Source organism: Aythya fuligula, chromosome 20 (genome assembly GCF_009819795.1).
Source record: "Aythya fuligula isolate bAytFul2 chromosome 20, bAytFul2.pri, whole genome shotgun sequence".
Classification (NCBI taxonomy): Eukaryota; Metazoa; Chordata; class Aves; order Anseriformes; family Anatidae; genus Aythya; species Aythya fuligula.
Window position 1 is genome coordinate 6,401,836 of NC_045578.1, and position 24,898 is coordinate 6,426,733.

A 24,898-nucleotide genomic window follows, 5' to 3' on the forward strand; every position below is an offset into this window, starting at 1 on the left:
AGCGGGAGCGCGGCTCGGAGCGGCGGGAGGATTCGGCGGTGGCGGAGCGCGGCGGGAGCGGCGGCACCATGAGCGTGCGCCTCAGCGAGGGCGCCATCGCGGTGAGCGGCCCCCAGGCGGCCCCGAGCTCCGGGACTGGGCGGGGGAACGCGTTTGGGACCCCCTGGGCCCGGTTCGGGTTGTGGGGGGGGTGCGAAGGTTGCGTGAGGCCTGGGGAAGAGGGCTCGGGGCTGGGGGCGCGGCCCTGTGAGGGTGGCGGGGACCCGGTGCAGGCCCCGGCCCTGAGGGGAGCGGAGCGGGGCCGTGCTCTGAGGTGGTCCCGGCCCTCAGAGCCTCCGGGGGGCCTTCTGGTTCCAGCCTGCCCCCGCTCGGGGTCTCCTCCAAGCACGCGTGGCGGTGGCAGCTCGCTGAGGTTCTCTTTTTCTCCTCTCCAGGCCATCATGCAGGGGGAGAACATCAAACAGCCCGTGCTGCAAGTCATCGTGAGTACTCCTGGCTGCCTCTTGCTGCTGGCGGGTTGGTGGTCAGCTTTGTTGCGGAGCCCAGTGTGGCTGACGTGCCCTCGATGTCGTTTAGAGTAATAGGTTTTGCGTGACTTGAGCTGTGCAGTTGGTAGCTGCTTTCAAGATATGCAAGTTCGCTTCGGCTATTAATTACGGAATGATTTGGGTTGGAAAGGACTTTAAAGACCACCTAACTCCAACCCCGTGCCGTGGGCAGGACGCCACCCCCTAGATCAGGTTGTCAAAGCCCCATCCAGCCTGGCCTTGGACACCTCCAGGAATGAGACATGCACATCTTCCCTGGGCAGCCTGTTGCGGTGCCTCAGTACTCTGACAGCAAAGCATTTCCTCCTAATATCTAGAAGGTTTCGATTCATGCTTTTGACAGGCTTCTGAGGAAATGAGCAGGAAGTAATGACCTGCTGTTTTCTCCATAGAATACACGGGCTATTGCTACAGGAAATGGGCCTCCTCGTTACCGAGTGCTGATGAGCGATGGGGTTAACACGCTGTCCTGTAAGTATGAAAAGCTGCCGTGAGATTTTTATAAGCGGGGCAGTACTGATGATGCTGAAGTTTCAGGTTTAACGTCACGTTGCATAGTGATGAAAGAAGTATTGGATGAGAATGCGGTGTAAACGTGGACTGCAGGCTCTGAAGTGTGCAGCTGCATTTTAACACTCAGAAAAATTCCTTCTCTGGAACTTCTTTTGTGAGGTTTAAGCAATTAACTTGCTCTAGGATATAACCGAAGTGCAGAGATCTATATGTTTTTGTAACGCAGATTTTCAAAGTAATTATCTTGGTGTTTTTTTGTGATTTCTTTGATATATTATCATTTTAAAGGTCTTTTCCAAGATAAATGATTCTGTCATTGCACTCTGAAGTTTGGGAATGAATACAATTAAGTGTATGTTCAGTGTTGGTGACTTGTTAGCTGTTACACTGTTTTCTATGTGCTAGTTAACCAAGCAAATTGTAGGTCTAATGTAATGCTAGTAGACTGGCTGGAAAAGCGTACAGTTTTGGTAGATCCACTTAAGGCTGGCATGAGTAAATTGTTTCATCATATTTCTCCTATTTTTTCAGCCTTCATGTTGGCAACGCAGCTGAACTCTCTTGTGGAAGAGGAACGCTTATCAGCCCAGTGTATTTGCCAGGTTAACAGATTCATTGTCAACAGCTTGAAAGATGGAAGGTACGTACATTTCTTCAAGTAGGGTTCTACAAAAAGACAGGTGTGCTAGCAGGTGCTCTGTCCTGGGTGACTAAGCAAAGACCAAATCCTTTTGATTAGGATTATCTGAAAATAATAAATCTTTAGGGTGCAGGAGGGAAAATACACAGCACAGGCATTTCAAGGATGTGACTGCAGCAGGTGTATATGCGCCTAGCAAAGTGACTTAGTAATTGAAGACTTCCAATTAGAATACTCCAAATTGTGGTGGTTTCTTTTCAATTCACTAAAAACTACCTGATGTGGTAAAGAAACAGTGAAGATTTCGTGTCACTTTGGTGTTGTAAAATCTTTGGTCTGTTATGAGACTTTAAGAGAAGCGAGTTAGGCACAGTAAAATGAGAAGAGGTTTGAGTGAAATGATCGTCTAACAGCTGTGTAAGTCTGGGAGAACATGATTGGAGGTTCTGCATCTGTTTTTATTCCACAATTTTCTGGAGGGAACATAACTTCTTTTGAGGCAGGGAATGGATTCTCTTGTAAAATCTGTCATGGTTTCGATACTCTTGAAATGCTGTTTTTAGCCATTTTAGTGTGCCCATGCAGCCTGCTGTCCTTGATGAAACACGATACTTTTTCAAGCCTACTTGTGAATCACGAGAGGGTTAAGCTGACAGTGGAGAGCTTTTGTTTTCCACCTCCCTTGTACAAAGAAGCAGCCCCTAATGGTTGCTTCTGGTATCTGCGCAGGAAAGATACTCAGTCTGATAAACTTGCAGAGGGAGCGAAAGTCTTTTGTAATTGTTTATTTTGTGTTTGTAGGAGAGTGGTTATCTTGATGGACTTAGATGTTCTAAAAACTGCTGATATGGTTGGTGGTAATATTGGCAATCCAGTGCCGTACAATGAAGGTGAGTATCCTCTGTGAACAAATACCTCATCCAAACACACTATCTGTTATGATAGTCTTTCAGCTGTCTTTCTTTGCCTTTAAAAAGAAGCAGTCAAGCATGTTCAGCTTTCTTATGCCTCCAGCAGTAATGTCTGTATCTCAAAAATCCTTTCTGTTTGTGTAACAAGTCGGGTTTGTCCATATTTTCACAAACTCTGCACCTTGTCTGTAGCTTCAGTCTCTAAATGGCATTGAGAAGTATCCATACCCTGTGATAGCATTGACAGGTCTTTATTGTATGTTAGTGGTCTTTATATAGAGTTTCAGTAAGTATGTGAGAGCTGTTCAATATCTCTTTGTGATGAGTAACCAAGTAAGTTAGTTTTTCTTCTGTCTGGGAAGAAAATGTCAGGAGGAAGATGTAATAATGATCTATAAAACTAAGATGGCACGGAGCGGATGAATAAAGAATGACAAATTTCTTTTTTCTCTTCTGCATTCACTTGATGCTCTTTAGTTCTCATATTACCAGGTAGTGGTTTTAAAACAAAGGCTGTGCTACACCCCCAAACAGTGCATAGTTAAATTATGGAACATGCTGCTACATGAATTAGGTGCCAAAAATTGGCACAGGTTCAAAAAGCAATTAGGTTTAAAAAAAAAAAAAATCCATTAAAGGCTGTTAAACATAACAATACATCCTCTGTGTGAATGTTAGGCTCAGGAAGCACTAAAACTTATATTGCTCGAAGTAGATAGATGAGATACCGTTAGGAAAACATGGCCAGCATACAGACTTCCCTAAGCATCTGGTCCTACACTGCCATCTGAAAAATGATGATGCTTTGGGTGGCCATTAAGCTGACCTCCCGTGAATCTTTTGCTTTCCCTTGCTTAAGTAACTGCATTCTTCATTTTCATGTGCTGACTTTACAGTTGTCAGGCAAACATTTTTCAGATTAGTATAATTTTTTCCCCCTGAGATGTTCAAAAGTATGTTCAGTTCTTGTAGCCCTCTTTCTTAAAAAGGGGGAGGATAATAAACACTCAAAGAAAATATTTGAACATCTCCAACATTGACGTACATACAGATAATGGCTGACATTTAATAGCAAATAGTTTTTTTCAGTGGATTTTTTTCATTTGTCTTTTTCCTGGTGGAATTGAATTAATTTATTGCTAAGAACTAGTGGCAGCAACTCTCTGTAAGATATTTTGGACAAATGGTGGTAAGTACGCTGCCATTCTGGTTAAAGATCTACTTAACTAACTGAAGTTGAAATTAGCTTTTGTTGCAAAGATGTCTCTCTTCATCAGCTGTTCTTTTTCCTGGGGAATTAGAGGTGCGTTTGTTAAATGAACCTAAAGAATCCTTTGTTCCTTTGATAGTTACTTCGCTGATTGCTGTTTAAAAAATGTGTTGACATCTCAGATTTTATGATTTAATCCCACAGTTGCTGTAGAGACCAGGATTTTCAGAACACCTATTGAGCAGACTGTTTTGTCTCTTTCTCCCATTTCCCTTGCTTGTGTGATAATACAAGAGCATGTTTCGTGGGAACTGTATGGTGTTCTTCTCTTGTCCTACTGTTGCTTAGAAACAACTGGAAAGCTTCCCTCTTAGAGAACTGAGTTGCAAATATACCCTTAAGAGTATAACTTTTGGTAAAATTAAAATGATTTTGATCAAAGTTGTGTTCATTTGGACTTAAAAAAAAGTACTAAGCAATGAAGTATTCAAATCCAAAAGCTTTTGGAGATGGAAGCGTTATGGGTCTGTGATCACAGAAAACATGAGCTTGCACTAGATGGTTAAGAGATGCCAAAATTGATGCAATGCATATTTTATTTTAACACATTATTCTGCAAAATTCATGCCTTTTTTTTTTTTTTTTGACATTAAATAAGGCTTCAGTTATGGAAGACAGCGGTAGTTTAGATTAGGTATGCTTAACCTATCCTTTATGCTCTGCAAGGCTGCCTCATTTGTCATGAAAGCCTTTGTAAAATGACAGAGGTATATCTGAAGTTGCAGGGTCTGTAAGCTTTTGTGTATGTATCGAGGGCTGATACTTGTGATGAATGCTCAGCTAATGCAGAATGAGTTTATAAGAGCACTTTGTTTTTTTCCATCAAAAAAAGAAAAGTTTTTAGTCCTACTTTTCATCTTTCTTTAAATGCAGATCTCAAATTGCTCGACCTAGGATTAAATGCTATTCTTTCCTACCACAGTAGGACCCAGAGAGTGAGAAGATGCCTTTTGCCACTTTACGCTTGAGCAGTAGGTGGTTAATCTCCCTAACAAGGAAGCTGGAGATGCAATCTCTGTAATACACACCATAAAAACTTTTCAGGCGGCGTTTCATAATAGTATTATAGAAAATTAAGATTGAGCAGTTTAGTTCTTTGTAGAAAGCTATATGGTAATGTTATTACTGTCATTAATCTCATTGAAATTACTCTGATGTTGGACTTCATTCTTACTGTAACAATTACTTGCTACTTATGTTTAATTTCTGTCATTAATCTTTCAGCATTGAAATGCTTGTATACTTATACATTTGCTTGAACTCTTCTTCCTTCCTGCTCTTCCCACCATTGCCTTTTGGTGTGCATTTTTTCAAAGTGTGTTTTCCTCCTCTTCCTCCCCTGTGCTGCTGCTCGGTTCTGGAACAGGTCTTCGGTCATTATGGCCCTATAGCAAGACGTCTTGGTGACACTGGTTGGAGCCATAAGACTACTGCTGTACTGCTCTTACATTAGACTGGGCTAAGCTTAGCTCTGGTTTGACTAACCTGATATACATAGCAGAAATATGATCAGGTATTTTACGTGGGGGTGTTGTTTTTTTCCTTTTTTTTTTTTCTTTCAGCTTCTGCTAATAAAAATTAACAGCAAAAAACAAGCAGAGGAATTGATTTTTTCTGAGCAACCTCAGTGATCTGTAGGGCACCAGCCACTACAAGTCATAGTTTAGGAGTCCCTCGACTCCAAAAGCAAGAAAATCGGAGAGATTTTGTCTGATTGTACGTTTGAACACGTGCACAGATCTGTTGTTGTATTCTTAATGTGCTAAGAAATGCCAGGCTTTGGGTAGGCAACCAGTAAAGCATGAATTTGTGTTTCATAATATACAGGTATACTAATAGTGTGGTTTTTAAGCTTATTTTATCTTTTGTATTAAAATGTTTTTTTCCTAGGATTATTTGAAGCAGAAGTAAAAGGAAGTCTCTTATTGTTTCATATACACGTTCCTGTTCTTCTTGCAAATTCTTTCCCTACTCAGACGTATTTTCTCTTAAGTGGTTTGTTTGTGTTTTTTTTCCTTCCTCCCCTCTCATACAAAATGAATTTGGGGTGTAGCACTGACTGGGTCCTCTGAGTAAGTGAGGCAGCTGAATGAGGGTGAAATTTGGTTTCTCCATCTAGCGGATTCTGCAGTAAGTGCACGTTGCTGATTGACGTCACTCAGTTGCTAGGGCGACTCCTGTCACCGTTTCACTACTGTGGCTACTGCGACAAGCAAGGAACGGACTGGTTATGTGCAAAGACCTTGTTTTGGGTATTTTCTTAAATCTTTTTTTGGATTAAAGATACCTAGAAGGTTACCTCTGTAGGCTATGCAAAGTCAGGCTATGCAACATCAGGGTCTCCTTGTGTTGAATGCGCTCCTTTACTGTGCTTCTGTGCTATCCTTTCTTGCCATTCTGCTCTGGGATTCTCTACTTCTGTTCCTTGTGATAACCTTCTTTTCCACTTTCCCTGTCTATCTTGCTGTTCACACACCCACATCAGGGGGGACTTTGCCTGCTCAGGCCTAGGACTTCCTGCAGACTGGTGGCTTAAGGAGGGGTTAGTTGGGTGCAAAGAGACAAAAATGTTGTGTATTTACTAATCTGGAAGCAAAATATTGTAGGAAAGTAATTATTTCTGTAAAGTAAGCCAAATTTTTGGGTTTAGTCTTCTAATGTACAGTTTTTCTATATATGTCACTCTGCTCTTTCTTGTAATTTATCATTGGTGTAATGCAAGTAAAAGCCCTGGAATCTACAAACATGTACAATATGTGCTTACTGTGGCATGTTGTATCCCAAGAAGGGACTGGTGAATGTGGAAATGATGACTTCCTCACCCCTATGTTAAATTTCTTCATTTTTGGAAATAAAACGTAGCAGCTGTTTTCTTTGTCTTGCTTTAACTGCAGGTTTGACTTCATCCAGTGTTTTCTGGGTCCTCTCCACATTTTAAGAAGGAATTCTACTGTTTTTTATCTTGGCTGTTAGGTAGTAGCAGAAACTACCTGTCAGAGCAATAGAAGCCTATAAAAACTGAGAAGTTGTCAAGATTACTTCAATGCTGTCCTTTTAAATATCTGTCAACCCTGAATTCTTCTCAAGTAGAAAGCAGTTGCTTGAGGAAAGAGATCTGACTGAAATTCCTCCATGTAAATACCGTTCAACAGATAGTTTGCTACTGCTGTGCCTTATAGCACCTGAATTTTAGCATGTGTTCTGTGTTTAAAATTTTGTTTTCATACAAAACTTATTACTTCTTAGAAAGGCTTAAGGGTAGTTTTAATTACTGTGCTCCCTGCTGTACTAAATGACCTCTTTCCATTTGATTACCAGGGCAGGGGCAGCAGCGTTCCTCAGCTCCAGCAGCAAATGCAGCAGCCAACAAACCACAGCAACAAAATGGCAATGTGTCAGTAGCAGGTAAGAATAATGTTGGGCAAGAATTCTGGTTTCTGCTTGTGCACTACAAAACCACAGCTTAAACTTTAAAAAAAAAAACTTTCTATAGTAATGTTCTACAAGAAATTAATTAGACTAACCTGTAGCTTGGAAAGGTGAATTATCTCAAGAGCCTGCTGTATATTTGAATTAAGAAAATCTGTCCCTGTTTCTGCTCTTGTCCAAGAAAGGAGAGGGGATGTAACAAAGAAAAGGAGGAAAAAAGAGGGGAAGCAACTTTGACAAAGCAGTGTAAACCAAACATCTAGTCCAAGGCAATTTTGTGTTCTTGAAGTGGTGCTCTCTGGACACCCAACTAGGCTACAGTGTGGAGCTGAGTAAAAGCTGTTTTTATCAGTGCTGAGCTATTGAGGCCAAACAGTTTAGGTGGTGCAGGACTGAAATTAATTTGATAGTACATCTATAAATACAATGTTTTGATCAAGATTTTAAATAGCAAGTTGCTGAAAAAGGCAGTTGATATAAATGTCAGCCTGTAGACTTATTTTTGAAATGAAGTTGTCAAAGTCCTAGCTCTCGGTACTGCTTAACTTGTCTGTATTCTTTATGCAGGTGTTTAAATACTATTATTTTTTTTAAATATTAAATTTTAACATTTGCTTACTCCAGCAGAAAACAAGTTTTTCCTTTCTGTGTTTCAAGCTGGTGATGAAAGCTCTACATTGATACATCAACAAGATTCTGTTTAGAATTAGCAGGATTGCCGCATATCAGGAGACTGGTTGTAGGGGTACAATATCTTAGTTGTTCCCCCGAGTGGTGTAGATCCAAACCTTCATGTGCTGCATTGTAGAAAATGTACTGCTAACTGTTTTTTTCCCACTTAGACTGTGTTTAGCTGGCTCAGGGCACTACTCCATTTCCAGTGTAAGCACTCTAAAAGTCTGAGTGTGTTTTTTCTGTGGCGGTTTGTAGCCTAAAAAATACTTGTGACCAGGAGAAGAAGTGATTCAATAAACTTTCAGTGCTATAAGGACACCACAGAGTTCTTGGATGAGTTGGTGTTAACCTCCCTTTTGTCTGTGTGGCTGAAATACTGCATGCTTTGTTGTTTGTTTCTTTTTTTTAATTCGTTTTTTTTAATTGAAAGGTCCTCCTGCTCCAAAGTACCACGCTCCCTCAAACCAGTTCAGTAAAGCGAGTGCTCCCAGCGCAATGAAGACACCAGGGGGATCTCAGGCTAAAGTAGTGCCGATTGCCAGCTTGAATCCATACCAATCTAAGTGAGTTTTAATGGTCTGCCAGGTATTAATCAATGTCACAGGCATGAAGGAACAACTTCTTTTTGCTTTATCATCCTTACAGAGATGTCTGAATCTCTGTTAAATCGTTCTTCATTAAGTTTTGACTTTATTAGTTAACCTGGGGAGGGGTGCAGGAAGGGTGGGGGAACAAAACAAAAAAACACACACTACGGAAACCAACTGTACAGTTTTTTTTTATTATTTCATCAACACTGACAATGTGAGATTTGCCTTTCCATTGTCTTGGTGAAGCTGCCCTGCTGAGCTTGATAGGTTTTTAATATTTTAGTCAAAAATCAATTGACTTTTCTTTTTTCCTAAAGTGACCTTCTTTTTGATAAGTTAATGACAAAACAGCTCAGTAAGCTATTCACTTCAGCTACTGTTCTGTTGAAAAGCATGAGGATGTAATTATTTTGTGAATGACATTTTAAAGTTATGCAAACTGATTTGATTACCTAAGTTAAATGCAAATCCTATAATTGGGCTCTTGAGTTCTAACATGGCTATTCAGAACAGGCAAACTGCTCTACGAGAAGTGTACCCTGAAAAAGTAAAAGATTTGAGGCCTGCTTCTATGCAGAAGGATTGTTCACTGCTGTATTGTACTAGATGTTTTATGCTTGGCTTTGTTGTTGCTTTCTATACAACTTTCTGCCTTTAATGGTCGAGGCCATTAAAATAGAAAAGCAGCAGAAAGGCAGGTAGAGTTGCTGAGGTGCAGTGGAAAAATTCTGTCTTTTAAATAGTGACATCCCAGTTCCAAAGGTTGGTAAATCCAGTCTCTTCTAAAAATGAAAGAAAGAAAAAAAGAAAAAAAAACATAAAAGAGGATGTAGAACTTTTTTATTGCACAATTTCAGGTGGACCATTTGTGCTCGTGTTACCCAAAAAGGCCAGATCCGCACATGGAGCAACTCCCGCGGGGAAGGAAAGCTCTTTTCTATAGAGCTTGTTGATGAAAGTGTAAGTGTTATGTGTTGAGAAAAAGATAATGTATGCCAGATGCTGATGAACTCTTTATAAAGACAGAATAGAGGAAATAAAGTGTATTACAGAAAATGTTTTTTATGACGACCGAAGTTCATATTCCTATATTCATTAACTTGAGCATCAGTGATCCAGTTCTTATCCAGAATGAAGTCTTGAATTTATGACATTACTGATTATTTTTCATCAAAGTCTATTCTATACTGTGTGACTCAATCTCTGCAGCCTCAAAATACGGTTGTTTAGGGAAACTGACAACCTAATACTTACGTTTATCATGTTTTCCTTTAGACTGAGAATGATATCTCGTCCTTACTTAGTTACATGTTACAGAACAAGGAGTGAGAGGAGCATTGCCTCCAAGTTATAAGCTTTCATTTTCGCAAGGAAATCAGAGTATAAATTATTGTAATACTAGGAAATTTCATCTGTGGTTTGTTTGGGGAATGGTATCTGGTTAATCTAACTAAACTCGCAGTTTATCAAACCTCTTATCAAATTACAGAGTTCTGTCATGAAAACAAGATTCTGCAAGATTATATTTAGTGTAAAATGTGAGGTTAATAATGCAACGTGTTGTCACCAGCCATTTGTTTTCTCTGCATACTGTTAGTACTCTTTTTTGTTTTGTTTTTAAATTTATCTATTGAGTTTATAATTGCTATTAATTGTAATTTAAGGACTTGCCATCATGCATGAGTAGGAAGTATCACGGTAGACCTGTGTGCTAACTTGTAGAGCTAGGTGATTTATTTGAACTTTCTCTCTCCTGTAATGACAATTAATGCCAGTTTTAGGTGTACCTGTTCAAAGGTGTGCATATGATGGCAGTTCTTTTTGCATTTTATTTTGGAACTCTAGAGATGCTAATGAGACTTGAATATGAGATGTGATAGTCAGGTGTAGAATATGCTGTTCTAGCTAGAACTACAAATCCGAGGAGAATGGTGTTTTTTTCTCAAATGCCTGGAGCTAGCCTGGCAACCCACACTGTGCCTGTAGAACTGATGCCACTTAACAATGTGAAAGCTTTATTTTTTATTTACTTATTAATTTTCATGCTGAATTTCAGTTCTTACCAACTCTCCTGTTTTTTTCCAGGGTGAGATTAGAGCTACTGCGTTCAATGATCAAGCAGACAAGTTCTTTCCTCTCATTGAACTGAACAAGGTACAGTAGTACTGTGCTTTCATGGACTGACATGAGCTAGAAAAGAGGAGCTTCAGCATAGCAAGGATTTTTAAAGGTGAACGCAATCCATTTTCTCTGTCTGACTTCCAATAACATCCTCTGTTTCATTGCTTTCTCCTCTAGGTATATTATTTTACCAAAGGCAATTTGAAGACTGCTAACAAGCAATATACAGCTGTTAAGAATGACTACGAGATTACATTCACTAATGAGACTTCAGTTGTGCTCTGTGATGATGCCCAGCATCTTCCATCTGTTCGGTTTGAGTTTGTATCCATCTCGGAGTTGGAGAACACACCCAAAGACTCAATTGTCGGTCAGTCTAAGTAGCGAAATGGCGAACTATAAGGGTTTGAAATTTTATTTTTGTTGCGAATACTGGGGGAGGCAGTGAGCAATACAATGCTTTGACTGTTTTGATCTCTTGAGTGAAATTAGCCAGTGGTGGTTGCCATTAAAAATGCCTTGGGTAATTATACTGTTAAGCAGTCTTTATCCTATTCTGCTAACAATGTGTAGTGATTTCTATGCAAACTTGTGCTTCAAACTAAAAGCAGTAAACGATACTTGTTTATTGTAGTATGATTGTTGTTTTCCACAGAAAAGGGTTGAAGGAAAAATGTCCTTGCTCAGCACGTGTGCGTTTCATACCTTCCATGGTCTTGCTTGCTTTCGCTATCTAATTATCTTTGTAGTGATTTTGGCATAATTCATTGCATCCAAGTCCAAGTTGCATGACTGTTTTGGCTTGCTTTGTGAAGTATTGGAGGTTTGTTTTTCTGTAATTTGTTGGGCAGAGTACTCCGGAAAAATCAGAGGCTTGGGTGGGGGCGAGGGTTCTCAGGTTTCACAAGCACAAGATGCATGTGATTCAGAGGCATTCAGCTAGGAATTTTAAAGGTAGATCTCTCATGTTCAATAAGGGATAATGTCAGGGAGTTCAAAGGGCATGGCATTACCTCTTATTGCCCAAACATGCGACTTCCCAGGACTCACTGGATGTTTTGCATTGGAAGAGACCTCTAGAGGTCATCTGGTTCAACCCCCAAAACTTATCCAAGTTGCAGCTTAAGGCCTAGGGGGCTGCAGCGAGGGCACTAGCTGGTTGCTTGCTTGTGGCTGTCATTTTGAAACCCCTCGCTTGAGAGACTTCTTAACCAGCAGGGATCAGGAGCTGAAGTCCTTTGGCAGAATGTGATGGAAAGAGATCTCTAATGTGGCGAGGCTTGAATTTATGAATATCTTAATGAATTTGTCAACAAAATTAAAGCACTGAAGAATTTTGTAGTAGAGCGTTCCTGCCATAATACACTTAGTTTCCGTATCAGATTTGATTTGAATAGGGAGCAAGGATATTACAAGGTAAAAATCTGCCACTAGGAATGAATTCTTCTCTTGTGGTCTTGTATTTCCCAATTGTGACCCGTGAGCATCTCTAACTAAATTGTAACTCTTTTTCAGATGTAATTGGAATCTGTAAGAGCTATGAAGATGTCACTAAAATTACAGTGAAAGCTAGCAATAGGGAAGTATCAAAGAGGAATGTGCATCTGATGGATACATCAGGGAAACTGGTGACAGCTACGCTATGGGGAAATGAGGTATGTGCTCTCTTACCTGTTCTTAAGCAAACGTTCCTTTGTGTAGGGTGAGGAAATGCATGCTGTTGTCATCTGAGATGGGCATAGCACTGAGACAGAGTCCTGGGTGTTTGAGGATCGGGGCAGAAAGAAGGTGAAAGACTGTCTGGTTTCACTCAGGTGTGATGTTCTTAACCTTTTTCTGACAAACTGCTGACATGATCTGACTAATGTGTTCTGAACAACTGCAGACATTATGTCTCAAGCCCAAAGACTGTAGATAACAGACTTCTGGTTTAGAAAAGAATACGAGTTGTAGTTTGATTATCGGAAAGCCTGATGGCTACGGCTGTCTCGTTTGAGGTTAATTTTATTCTTAGGGTGGGATACTTGTTACCTTGCATAAATCCCTGCTTAACTAGGGGGTTGAAAGGCTGTATCCCAGACTAAGAGTTTAAAATGTCAGAGTTTTGGAACTGAAAGATTGTGTGGTTGTAGTAAAATGCTCCTTTACCACTGGAAAACAAAGTAATTTGTCAAAAGGATAGTGTAGATTCTTAGGGATTTAGATTCTGGTCTATAAAACGGGAGTGATCCTGCCAGCTTGGCGGCGATGCTTTGTTGCTAAATGATCAAGTAGGTGGCTAAACATTAACCCTCTGCTGGTGGAAATGAAGTAAACTGAGGTTCAGTATCACAGAGTTTTGAAGTTGAACCAGCTTGTTACAGGAGAGGTTACCAGTGATGAATTTCTTGTGTAACTCTGAAGAGATCAGCGAGATCTGCATTTTACAAAGTTAAATCTTTTCACTCGTAGAGATAACAACAAGCATTGAGGGGAAGTGACTTACAGCCTGCAGCTGGTACACTTAGGGTTAGAATCTGTATCTGCCCAATAACAGTCATTGCCCTAACTGCCAAGCTGTTGTGTGTTATTTTGTATCCCATGGATACAGTGAATGCTTCTGTTAACTCTAGCTCATTTGTGGTCTTTAAGCACATGATCCTCTCCTTGCTCATTAAGTGGTGTGGGGTCCTGAAAATCTATACCTTTCAAAGCCTCTCTAGTGCCAAGAGGTTCTTTGTTAGTGTCAGACTTCACTCGGATAACAAACTGATGGCAACTGGACAGCATTAAAGCAGCTTTATGAGATTAAAAACAGAAAATGGAAAGTTGAGAAAAAGTGTTTGGTCAGCATACCTATGCTTCTACTTTTTAAGCTGTAGTAGAAGAGACGTGATTGGCTCAGTCAAGCCAAGTGAGTTGTTTGATGTCCCAAAGAGTGTGATCTGACCAAATAACCTCTGTTCGGAGAAACTTCCATTCCCATAACCCATCTCTGTTTCTAAAATCCTTGTGTAAAGCTCCCAAAGGAGGAGAGCAATCCATTTTCTCCAAACCAGTGGTGTATAGCTCCAGCATCAATATAGAGTTTCTCCAGTTCCCCGAGAAATGGAGTATTAGGATTGTTAGCTGCATTTTCATAAATTTCTAGTGGTATTTTTGAAAACCATACCTCCCAAATATGGTAAGATAGTTTGATTTAGATTTTGTCTTTTGTCATGATCCATGAATTATGACCAGAAGTTCAGTATCTCTACAGTAGTGTACTTACTAACGCTTTTTTTTTTTTTTCTGCACATGCAGGCTGACACATTTGATGGTTCTAGACAACCTGTGGTAGCCATCAAAGGAGCCCGAGTCTCTGATTTTGGTGGTAGAAGCCTCTCTGTCCTGTCGTCGAGTACAGTTGTTGTCAACCCTGATACCCCAGAGGCTTTTAAGCTTCGAGGATGGTATGACTGTGTTTGTGTTGATTCATTTCAGCCTGCTGTGAAGTATTCATTTTATTGTTTGTCTGAATTTGAGCAGTCTGTAAAGTACTGAGGAAGGGGAGCAGACGGTATGGGTTCCGTAGGAGTAGTGCACGCTGACCCAAAGCCTTGCGAGGCAGCGTGAAATCAGACTTTTGACCAACTCTACTTTGAGTAACTAGCTGAGAGAACGGTATTTATTTATTTATTTATAGTAGGCTTTTTCCACTTTATGTGTACTCTGTTAGTATGTACTGGAGGAACTGTTGACTTCTTACAGTGTCTCTTCCTTATCAGATATTTTTCAGATAGCAAAATAGTTTCAGATAGTTTTGCTGTTGTCAGGAAAACAAAATGATTTCTTAGTGCTTCATTATTGCTTGTAGAGTAGGTAGTTGCTAAATTGTCTGCTGCAACTCCTAGCACAGTGAGACGTGGTGTATGTGCTAATGGGGTGAAGTCCCTGCAGCATCAGGTTTTGTGAATCCTGAGTTCACGTTCTGGCTAAATCCTTCAAACACGGATAAAATATTTGTGTTGGCATTCGCCATTTGTCAGATTGTGCAGTGCTTCAGTACTTCAGAGGGTTGTTGAAGATGAAATTGATTGTGGGTCTTAGCTATTGCTGTCATATTTTAATTATGCTCAGTTTCTGAGTCCTTTTGGTGTGTTTCTTAAATCATAGAAAACGCCTGAATGGGATGATAGTACAATCCTTTTCTGAAAAGGAGTGCTTTCTTACTTTAACACAGGAGGCATAATTTGTTCAATGCTATTTTCTTTTTCTTTTGAAGCTGCTGCAAAGATAATGGTACCGTGTAATTTAATTTTAATTATGGAAATATCTTGATGCCCTTAAATCTTGTTATCTGCCTGCCTTTAAGAAGCGTGCAGTGCGTGGTTTGACCACTAGCTGGCAAACAAATTGCAGTTATATAGAACAAAGCTGTCCTCCTTTTGTGGGTTTATAAAATACTGTGCTAATTAAGTCAGAGTATTAACTTATTCTGAAATGCTATTTTTGTTTGCAATATACACAAATTACTGTAATTGTTTCCTTTGCAATCATTGATTTTTAAAAAAGAAAAAAAAATCCTGCACGTATTAAGTACATGAAACTAAACGTAAGCTTTTGATAAGTCTGCATGGTCTGCTATCCAAAAATAGAAGTGCATCTTTGTGGTTCCAGGTTTGACTCCGAGGGGCAGCTTCTGGAATGCTCCTCGATCTCTGATGTAAGAGGCTCAGCACCTGGGGTGAACACCAACTGGAAAACTTTGTATGAAGTCAAAGCTGAGAACTTGGGACAAGGAGATAAGGTAGAGCATGGCAGCTGAATGCAAGCCTTGTGTGTTGGAGAGGGGGATAACAAAAAGCTTTTTGGAAGTGTCACATTGTTGAGCAATACGTGCTTACTCTGTAGCTGTTTTTTAAGAGCTGAATCCAGGTTCATTGCTGATGTTGCAACATGATCCTTTGTTTGCAAGAGAATTCTGAGCCTTGCGTAAATAGTAAAAAATAGTCTACCCCAAAGATGTTTGCATCTTTGCAAATGTATATAAATAGCACGAGGTATTATAGGAGGAACAGGTGCATTAAGAGGAAGTGGTTTTCAAGGGTGCACGCTAGTTCAATAGAAAAGCTAGGAATAAGACCCACGGCTCTGGCATTCCAGTTCAGCAGCCTCTCTAGGCTTAAACTGCTCCTTGACTGGTTTAAAAACATTTTTGTGTTTCAAACTTAAGTGCTAAGCCATTCAGGATACAGAAGAACTTTTATCTAAGCACAAAACTTTACCTGTAATTCAGCGGTTTTCTGTGACATTTCTTGCACATGCTTCTTAATCAACCTCTGTTGATCTGTTGAAAGACTTGACTGTGGTCTTAAACCATTAGGATGATTATTTTACCGTGGCGAGTGGGTATTTTTGTTCTGTGGGCTATAGTTTAATCAAACGCTTATCTGTAATACTACACAGTAGGCTTTCTGGTTTTTGTACTGACTCCCAAAAGAAGCATAGGAAAGTGCAGAATCTTAATCCTGTGAAAAAGTAGAGATTTGAACGGACACAATGGAAAAGCAAATATGCTTTATCTAAAGAAAACCTGGCAATCAGAGTTTCCCGCAATGGAAACACAAAATAATCTTGCTGTAGAGACTTTGTTTAACATAATGGAAGCCTGGAAATGATTGCAACAGAGGGGTTGATTTACAGTTTCCCAATAATCCATAGCTGTTAAGCTTTCTAATCTTAAATATCCAAGTATGGGTGCCTTGCTTTGTAGTTAATTCAGAATTGGAAAACATTTGAGTGTTTTGAGGCTAATGTTGCACACTCACTCTCCTAGGCGGATTATTTTAGCTGTGTGGGCACAGTAGTACATCTGCGCAAAGAGAACTGTATGTACCAGGCCTGTCCCTCTCAGGATTGCAATAAGAAAGTGATAGACCAACAGAATGGACTGTATCGTTGTGAAAAGTGTGATCGTGAATTCCCCAATTTCAAGTACCGCATGATGCTTCTGGTAAGTACGTGGACTAGAGGAGCCCGGTGCTTCTCGCTGACTGCTTTCCCCGGACAGTCCAAGTTGAAATGTTTTACGAGAACGGGGTCTTAGAAGTGCTGTTTGTCTATAAAGTGCCTGTGGATGAGAGGATATTTAAACGGCTTGTATGCTGTACCTAGGTGAGGAATGTTTCATTGAGCTGATTAGCAGTTTGTTTTCCTAGTGCTCCAATTAAAAGCTTTTCTCTTTGCCAAAAAGTTGATGCTAGCTGAGTTGATGCTGGTTTCCAAGTGTACTATGCAGTGCAGAGTACAGATGGCCTACGCCTCTTCAGTAGTGAAGATAAACTGAAGTAAAATGGCATTTCTGGAGAGCAGTAATTGCACTTTTACAGCTGCTACCTATATTTAGTACATTTTTTTGTAGGTATTGTTCTGTCTCATGCTTTAATGGAGCCTGCTTCAGAGAGCTGTCTGAGGATTATTGTGATGCCCGCTTATCCCATAAGCGTTGAACCTTTTTCTGTTTTACATTATAAATTAGAGTTGTAGCTGCTGCTTAGAAATGCTGTGCCAGGTGGGCACGCAGAGAAAGGGGAACCATCCCTGCAATCTCACTAAAACATACACTGCTTCTGAATAATTTCTAGCAGATAACTTCTAGGAATACACGCACTACTTAACATAGCAGAGCCCCTCTCAGGGAGTATAAAGGGAATACAGAGGTTAAAATTGTGGCCTTCAGAAGAGTTTCTCCTATTTTCACATTCCTAATTGTTAAAGCAGCCTCATATACAGGGCTAGTACTTGATCTGTTTACTGCTCTGTCTTGTCCTTGAACGTTTTGGTAGTTGTCTCATAGCACGGTACATGTATTTGTGCTCCAGTTCTCGTGTCTGTACTAAGTAAATGCAGGCTGCAGTCTTGCTGGTGTCACCCTTGGATGCTACCATTCTGGGCTACCTGTTCTTGTACGCAGCCCATCAGTGGCAGAGGAAAGGAACTGAACATACATCATTGTGTCACGGGAAAAGACCAACAAGATCATAATAGTAAACAAAGTGCTATTGATATTAACTTACTTTAAATGACTGTGACGTTCTATGGAGCTCTTTTAAAAAGCAAAATAATATGTCATTGTCTTCAGCCCTGGTTATGGAAAGTACCGATGGTGCGTGAGGCTTTTTAACTGTGAAATAAATCTCTCTCATACTGTTGTACTTAAATATTAGGCAACTGGGGGATATTGTTTTTTGTCTGCTTAATTTGTTTGTTTTTGTTGATTTAGGTGACCATTGCAGACTGCCTAGAGTATCAGTGGGTGACTTGCTTCCAAGACGCAGCAGAATTCATTCTTGGGCAAAGTGCTGCTTTCCTGGGAGAACTGAAGGAAAAGGTCAGTCAGCTAGCTTATTAAGTCTTTAGTAAATGTCTAGAAGTTGATCTGTATTTTATACATCCCGTTGTTAGGCAGCCCTCAAATTTCCTGCTTTTTCTTATCGTACCGGTAAGGAAGTATTCTTGAGACATTGAATTAGAAGGAAACTTGGAGAAAGATGCAACGTGCCCGCAGAATACGAGTGCTGATCCAGCAGAGAGTGTGGTCTCTATGTGCAGACGTACAGAACTCCTAAGTTGAGACATGGCAAGGGCATTGGATTATGTTCACATAGTTTCAGCAGAAATTAATAGCATTATTAAAACAAATTGAAAAGGCCCACTGGAAGAAAGGGATAATCTGCATCATCTGACAAGAACACGATCTTGCCCATTCTCTGAGCTGATGGGCCAACTCAGGGGTCTGGTGGCCAGAGATTTCCTCCAGATGTTAGGCTTCAGAATCTTTTGCAAGTTCACAAATCATTGCTTCTCCGTAGTCTGAAGTTCTTGGCAGGGACTTTACTCTTCTCAGAATTATTTTCCATGGGCCATCTGCCTGGAGAACAGAGATTTGCCTGGTTTTCCCCATAGTTTGCTCCCACAATCAGTCCATCTACCTCTGAGCTCTTTTGACTTTTAAGCTGAAGATCAGCCTGTCCTTATCACCTGGACCTTGAGAGACAGCTGGCTGCTTGTCAGCCCTCAAGGTTGTAGTGCTATTGACAGCTTTAACACATTGACTACAGCTGAAAGGACAGGCTGTTTTATCATTGTACCTAGATTGGAAGGATATGTGAAAAACTGTTTTAGCCATGAATACTAACAGCGTTATTTCTCATGTGTTCCAAAAAATTGTTTACAAAACCAAAAAGTTCCAGAACGCTTTGTATGTATCTTTTTAAGTAGGCAGGAAGCTTTTTGAACTAATGTGTGTTTGCCCTCTTCTGAAGGCTCTTTTTTTTTCACCAAGTATTACCAGAAACTTTGTGGGCAATACAAAAACTATGACTTTTAAAATAGGTCATTTGCAGAGATGCTTAAGTAATCTTTCTTTGGCAGATTAGAACAGTTTTTAAGGTGGCTGTAAGCCATTAAACACTAACAGACAGTATTTTCTTCCCTCTGTCTCTGTGCTTCTCTGCTGCATTTTCATTTCTTCCTACCAAAATAATCTCTTCTTGCTTTTAGTTGTCTACTATATAAAATCTGTGTGGTTTTATTTCGTAATGATGTGGAAAACAGATTAAGTTCTTGAATTGTATATGAACACTGCTGTGCTTCCAGGCTAAGGCTATAGTATGATTGATATTAGGGCTCCATGGATATTCCAGATGTTGGTTAACCTATTGGTTGGTTGTGGGAGGAAATGAGCCAGAAGGGATTCTTGAGGCTGTAATCCTTATTGTCCCGAGATGCTGTTGTAGACCTCATCCATTTCTACGAAGTGGGGCTAGTTTTCCTGTAATTTACATACAGGAATGGTGTTTGGAAATTTCCTGCACTTTTATTCTGTAAGGTAAGTGGCACAAAGCTTGTGGTTGTTAGATGCTGAAACTTTTGTGGTATCCTGAAGGCTGGACACCTCTGCTCTGTAGGAAGATGTATTGCTATGGCATTCTAATTAGATGTGCCTACACTTCTGAATTTCCATTTTCAGACATTCTTAACTTGTCAATATTTTCTTAGTTCAGTCATGCTTAATCTCTGCTAGAGTTCAAACAAAATTTCTTAGTCACTTCTAATGCTGAAGAGAGTGGGGAAGGAGAGACAGCAGATCCTATGTAACAATACAAACATGTAATGTCTTTTGAAGAGCTGTCTAATGGAAATGGCCACGGATAGAAAATGGAGTATTATATGGAATGAGCCCTTGAGCAGGAATGCTTTGTGTTCCAGGAGAAATTGGTTTTGATTTGACACTTTTATGAGCTTTAAAAACGGTACTCGATGCATTTTCAGTAAGCTTATCTTAGTGTTTTTTCTCTGAAGACCTCATCCAGTGCCCTGTGAAGTTGGTGGAAGTCAACTGCTTACAGGGTGTATTGAGTCCACGTACAGCCATGCCGTGCTAAGCATAGATGTGCATGCAAGGTCTTTCATCTCCTTCTCTGCCGTACTTGTTATGAAAGGAGGTAATGCAGAGCAGCAGTGACTGGTGTGCTAACAGCATTTTCCGCTCACTAATGGTCCGTGTAGTTTGTGGCAGAGGTGGAAACAGGAGCCAAACACTTCATAAAGCGAGCTTTCTCATCCTCTAATCCATATGATGGTCACAAGAAAGGGTTTTCAATATTCAGGAAGCATATGCTGAAATGTTGCAGTCTGCAGCTGGCTACATGTTCTCCTTCATTTGTTGTACCTTCCTAAATCTTAGAAGAATCACCCTGTAGTGTAAAAGAGGGCCGCATGCTTTAAAACCAGCAGTTTTCATACTTGAAATGTGAGTGAAACTGAGGTGGGTTCAGCTCTGGACCAAATGCTCTGTCACCTTCTGGACTGACTGATCAAGTCAAGTGCGTTTGGTAGAGAGCTGTGATGGTAATTGCATGTCTGTATCATCACGGGGCAGCAGGATTTTGGTGGAATGTCAGCGAAGATTTTATAATGCGTTTTTACAAAAATAAACTTTTTTTCCATGGTCTTCACAACTTGTCTAATTCTTTTCTACTGTTTTGACAAATTGTCTGTAATAAATGATGATTATGTTTAGTATTCATATGGTAATTAGAAGTAGCTTATGCTGTAAATGTGACATGGTCTTCTAGTGGTTATAAAAGCACTTTCAAAACATGCATCCACTTTTTATGGAGCATCCTCTTAAATAGGTCTGTCAGGATGTGAAGGATACATACAACCTTGATGTATAAGCAGAGGAGCTGAATGCTTAATAAGACAATTAATAGGGAAGTAGTTAACTCTGTCAGTGTCTGATTGTTGCAGAGCATCAGAAATAGCCAGTTAAGCTGCGTGAGAGAATCTTATGCAGATTTATAATGTTTTCGTTCTGTATTTCTGGATGCAGGCGCACTGCAGCTATACATTGTTTTGTTTAGGTTGCTAAAAAGATTTTTCACTCTGAACTAAATTTTCTCTCAAAAAACTTTAAGCTATTGTTTTGGCATCTAAAATTTGATGGAAAATTCAGGTCTGCGTGCATGATCCAGTTAGTTCCAATATTTTGCCAATATCAGCAAGAGATGAACTGTTCTGAAAATTCCTGGTACTACCAGAAGCTTGGGTGACTGCAGCTGATGTGTCTTTTGTCCTTCTTGCAGAATGAGCAGGCATTTGAAGAAGTCTTCCAAAATGCCAACTTCAACACGTATGAGTTCAGGATCAGAGTAAAACTGGAGACTTACAATGTAAGTATCCTCCAAAATGCAAATAATGTAGCATATGGCTTTTGCAGTTTGACTTGCCTCCATAAGAGATGGCTTCCTCCTCTTATGTTTGTGCAGAGAAGTTTCCTAAGGTACTCGCTCACAGCAAATACTGTCAGCCTTGGTCACTGCCTTTAAAGCCGCTCCCTCTCAGGTTCCTCAAATCTGGCTTGTAGCCAGAGTGTGGCTGCTCTGGGAGTCAGGTTTGCTCACCTAGCTAACCCTGGTACCAAGAACAGTGAGGGCAGGAGGAGGTTAGGACTGAGCATTCTTTTGCTGAGCACTCTTTGCATGCCATTTTTCTCTTTCACAGGACGAATCCCGTATTAAGGCTACAGCAATGGATGTCAAACCCGTAAACTACAGAGAATACAGCAAGAGGTTGATCGCAAACATCAGGAGAAATGCTCAGCTAGGATGAGAAGGCTGCTGCTAATTCATCAAAGCTAAAACTTGCAGGAAGAACTCAAAGAGAGGATGTTACACTGACTTTTTCCTTACCCCATGTATGACAATTTGGCATTAGTTATACCATGCATGGTAGTCCAGCGTAGTGGGCTAAGTGATTTAATTCATTTCTCTGAAGATAAGCCCCTGGTGACTAAGAGTGCACTGAAATGGCCATGATGCTGGAGACTGTTGTGGTCTATTAAACTGTGACAGTGCTAAAGAGGATTCTCTAGACAGATTGTCAGTATCTTTAGACAAAGCACTCAGAATGTCTGAAGTAACTTTGCTTTCTCTCTGTACGTAAAGCTGAATTATATAACCACTGTGTTGTCTTTGCAAGGAAGTAGTGACAACCGTGGCACTTGGACTTGTTCAGCGGAGGGTAGGAGGAAGAGCATCATGCAGCTTTCAGACGTGGACGAAGGCGAACAGGTCTATTAGCACAAGTTAGTTCTTTTCTGTAGAATTCAAAGGCTTTCTTTTTCCACAGGTGCCATGCAGTTGTTAATGCTTGGAATGGCAATATGGTAGAATTATTAATCAAAGACATATCTCTTATATCTGAAGAATATCCTTCCTTCAGGGTTTAATAGACTGAGTCAGATGGGTCTGATATTAATCAAAATTGTCTCTTCTGAGGAAGGCAGATAAGCATTGACTCTCCATCCCCCAGGGAAATCTAGGCAACTACAAAGCATTGCTTTAGTTTTCACTTCAATTAATACTATAGGTTTTTGACTGATTTAGCGCACTTTTCCTGCCCGTATATATTTTGTATGTCTGTATGTTCACTTTCTTTAGTTGTATTTGTAATGATGTTAATCAGAAACAGGTCTTTCAGGGGGGGGGAGCTTTGTTTGAATAAACACTGTTTAATTCCTGTGTAGTGAATTTTGCTTTCTTTGAACACCAAAGACTTCTCGTTACTGGAAAGCAATTAATTAGCTTTCATAATAAGCATTCACTTGGGGGAGATGTTACCTTATTACAAACTCTAAGGTTAGAGTGAAGAATGGAGAGACTTCTTTGCCTGATGTTAACAGCATGGAAATGCAGTGATATTTTCACCATTTCTGTGCCTGAGAATGCTGATGAGCTGGCACTTCTGGGATTTTTATTGACGTTTACACAGCAGTCTAAAACTAACCAGGCTTTGAGATTTGTTCAGACATAGAGCTAGTACAGAAAACAGTAATTATGCTACTGGGCTTTTCAGTCAGCAGAGCATGCTAGCTCTGTGTGCTCCTAATCACATTAATTATGTGTTCCCTGGCTGCAGCTCACAGCTTGGCATTTGCTGCACAGCTCCAAGCATCCAGGCAATACTGCAGTGGGTCGCTGGTAGCAAACCTGAAATTTTATTTATTTATTTTGCGCCGTAGAGCGCTGTTTCTTCACGTATTCATGTGGTGCCCTCGTTTCCTGTTTGTCATCTTTAAGTCTTTATGTTTAGGAGCTGTAAATGCCACTTCCATTGATGGACATGAAGGACATTATCCTAGGCCCATTAATTGCACAAACAGCCCCTTCTTTTTTGGATCCTGAGGATCATGACTGGGTTCTTCTGCTGATGCCTTGATTTTTTTATTGAAGTATTTGTTCCCTCTGAACTTGCTTATAAAGCATTGACTAGAAAATTACAGTCTTCAGCGCGGATCCGGACTGACAAATGGTAGGTTAGCGGTGATAATCTATCTTTCCACTCTGCTAACCAGTCTTCTAGTTCTGCTCCTCCCTTTCTGTCCCCCCTTTCCCAGCTGAGGAGACTGAGCAAAATGCTCCTGGAGGCTATTTTGAAGTCTCAGGCCTGTGTACACCGGCAGGTTTTACGGGCAGCTGTGTTAGCACGGATTTGCTGGCAGTGCAGCTTCGTGAGACGATGTCGCACACCTGGGGCAGCTCGTTCTCCCCGAGGGACTGGCTGCACATCCCTAGCACCGGCTTTACTGTGCCATCAGCCAGAGCACCAGAGATGGCAGGTATCAATACTCGGGAGTATTGAGGTGTCGGGAAGAGCCGAGTGACCTTGAGAACTGGAACAGAAAATCAACTTCAACAGTTGGTGTGAAAAGTCATTTATTTGAGGACTAATAAAAAAAAAAAAAGAAAAACCTGCTATAAAGTGGGTGCTCATTAGTGACTGAAGAGTTGGAGGGTTTTAATCATGCTTTAATCAGCTAGTATATGATAAAAACATCAAGCTATGTAAGGCAAGGTATTTCTAGTGTAGCTATACAAGTACGATAGGATTATATAAGCCTCTGGTGTGAGATCTCATCTCGAATGCAATGTACGGTTCTGGTCTGCATATAGAGGCAAAAAAGAATCTCAGCTGGGGCGAATACAGAGGAGGACTATACACTGAGTAGGAGAACGAAGAGCTTTTTTAGGAGGGGCCTGGAAGAGCTAATTTAGCAAAATGATTCCCGGGAGGGGGATATGGCTTATATAAAACATATATGTGGATCTTGGCTACCTCTCTTCCTTCCACTGATCACGGGCTCGAGCTGTGGAAGGGAACTGGTTAAGGAGAAGTTGGTCAGCCCAAAGGGAGCGAGGTTCTGCAGCAGCCTCTGGGCCGGGAGGGAGGGCAGGAAAGGTGCAGCCAGGTCCTGGTCCTTGTCCTCACCTCCCAGCTCATTGCCAAGCGGCTGCTGTTACCCAAACCCTGGTGTCACCGCAGCTGCTAACGGGGGGCAGTGGAAAAGGGGACTCTTAGAGAGCTCCAGGCTCTTTCGCTGGTGCCAATTAAGGAGAAGACAGTGGGCTCGCGATGCTAATTAGGATTATTGGCAAATGAGTCTGGCTCTTCCTTCCCTGCATCGTAAATCTCCCCTGTTCGTGTCCGGGTTATTGCTGAGTGCCCTCAGCTGCACGGGAGGGCTGAACTGAACTTGTATTTGCTTGAGTGAAAGGATGCTGGAATACCTCCTAACTGTGCAGCCAAGAGTCCCATGGCTCCTAATGCTTTAAACTAAACATACAAAGCAAAGACGAAGCTGGGCGGCTGCTGGTTTCAAGCAGGTGCAAGGGCAG

General features: G+C 40.8%; 1 protein-coding gene across 2 annotated transcripts; it reads left to right on the forward strand.

The window, feature by feature from the left end:
• The first annotated feature begins 28 nt into the window (after nucleotides 1-28).
• Nucleotides 29-22,748, forward strand: RPA1 (replication protein A1). 2 transcript variants are annotated; one of them, XM_032200908.1, is made up of 17 exons: nucleotides 29-101; nucleotides 435-482; nucleotides 941-1,019; nucleotides 1,593-1,701; nucleotides 2,503-2,591; nucleotides 7,201-7,287; nucleotides 8,417-8,549; nucleotides 9,434-9,536; nucleotides 10,662-10,730; nucleotides 10,875-11,067; nucleotides 12,213-12,352; nucleotides 13,980-14,128; nucleotides 15,336-15,465; nucleotides 16,495-16,671; nucleotides 17,941-18,048; nucleotides 21,308-21,394; nucleotides 21,726-22,748. In XM_032200908.1, the coding sequence occupies exons 1-17, from the start codon at nucleotides 69-71 to the stop codon at nucleotides 21,831-21,833; spliced, it is 1,842 nt and encodes a 613-aa protein (XP_032056799.1). In that variant the 5' UTR covers nucleotides 29-68; the 3' UTR covers nucleotides 21,834-22,748. The 2 variants fall into 2 exon arrangements, with proteins under 2 accessions (XP_032056799.1, XP_032056800.1); XM_032200909.1 differs by lacking the exons at nucleotides 29-101; nucleotides 435-482; nucleotides 941-1,019; nucleotides 1,593-1,701; nucleotides 2,503-2,591 and adding an exon at nucleotides 6,066-6,134.
• Nucleotides 22,749-24,898: the final 2,150 nt, after the last annotated feature.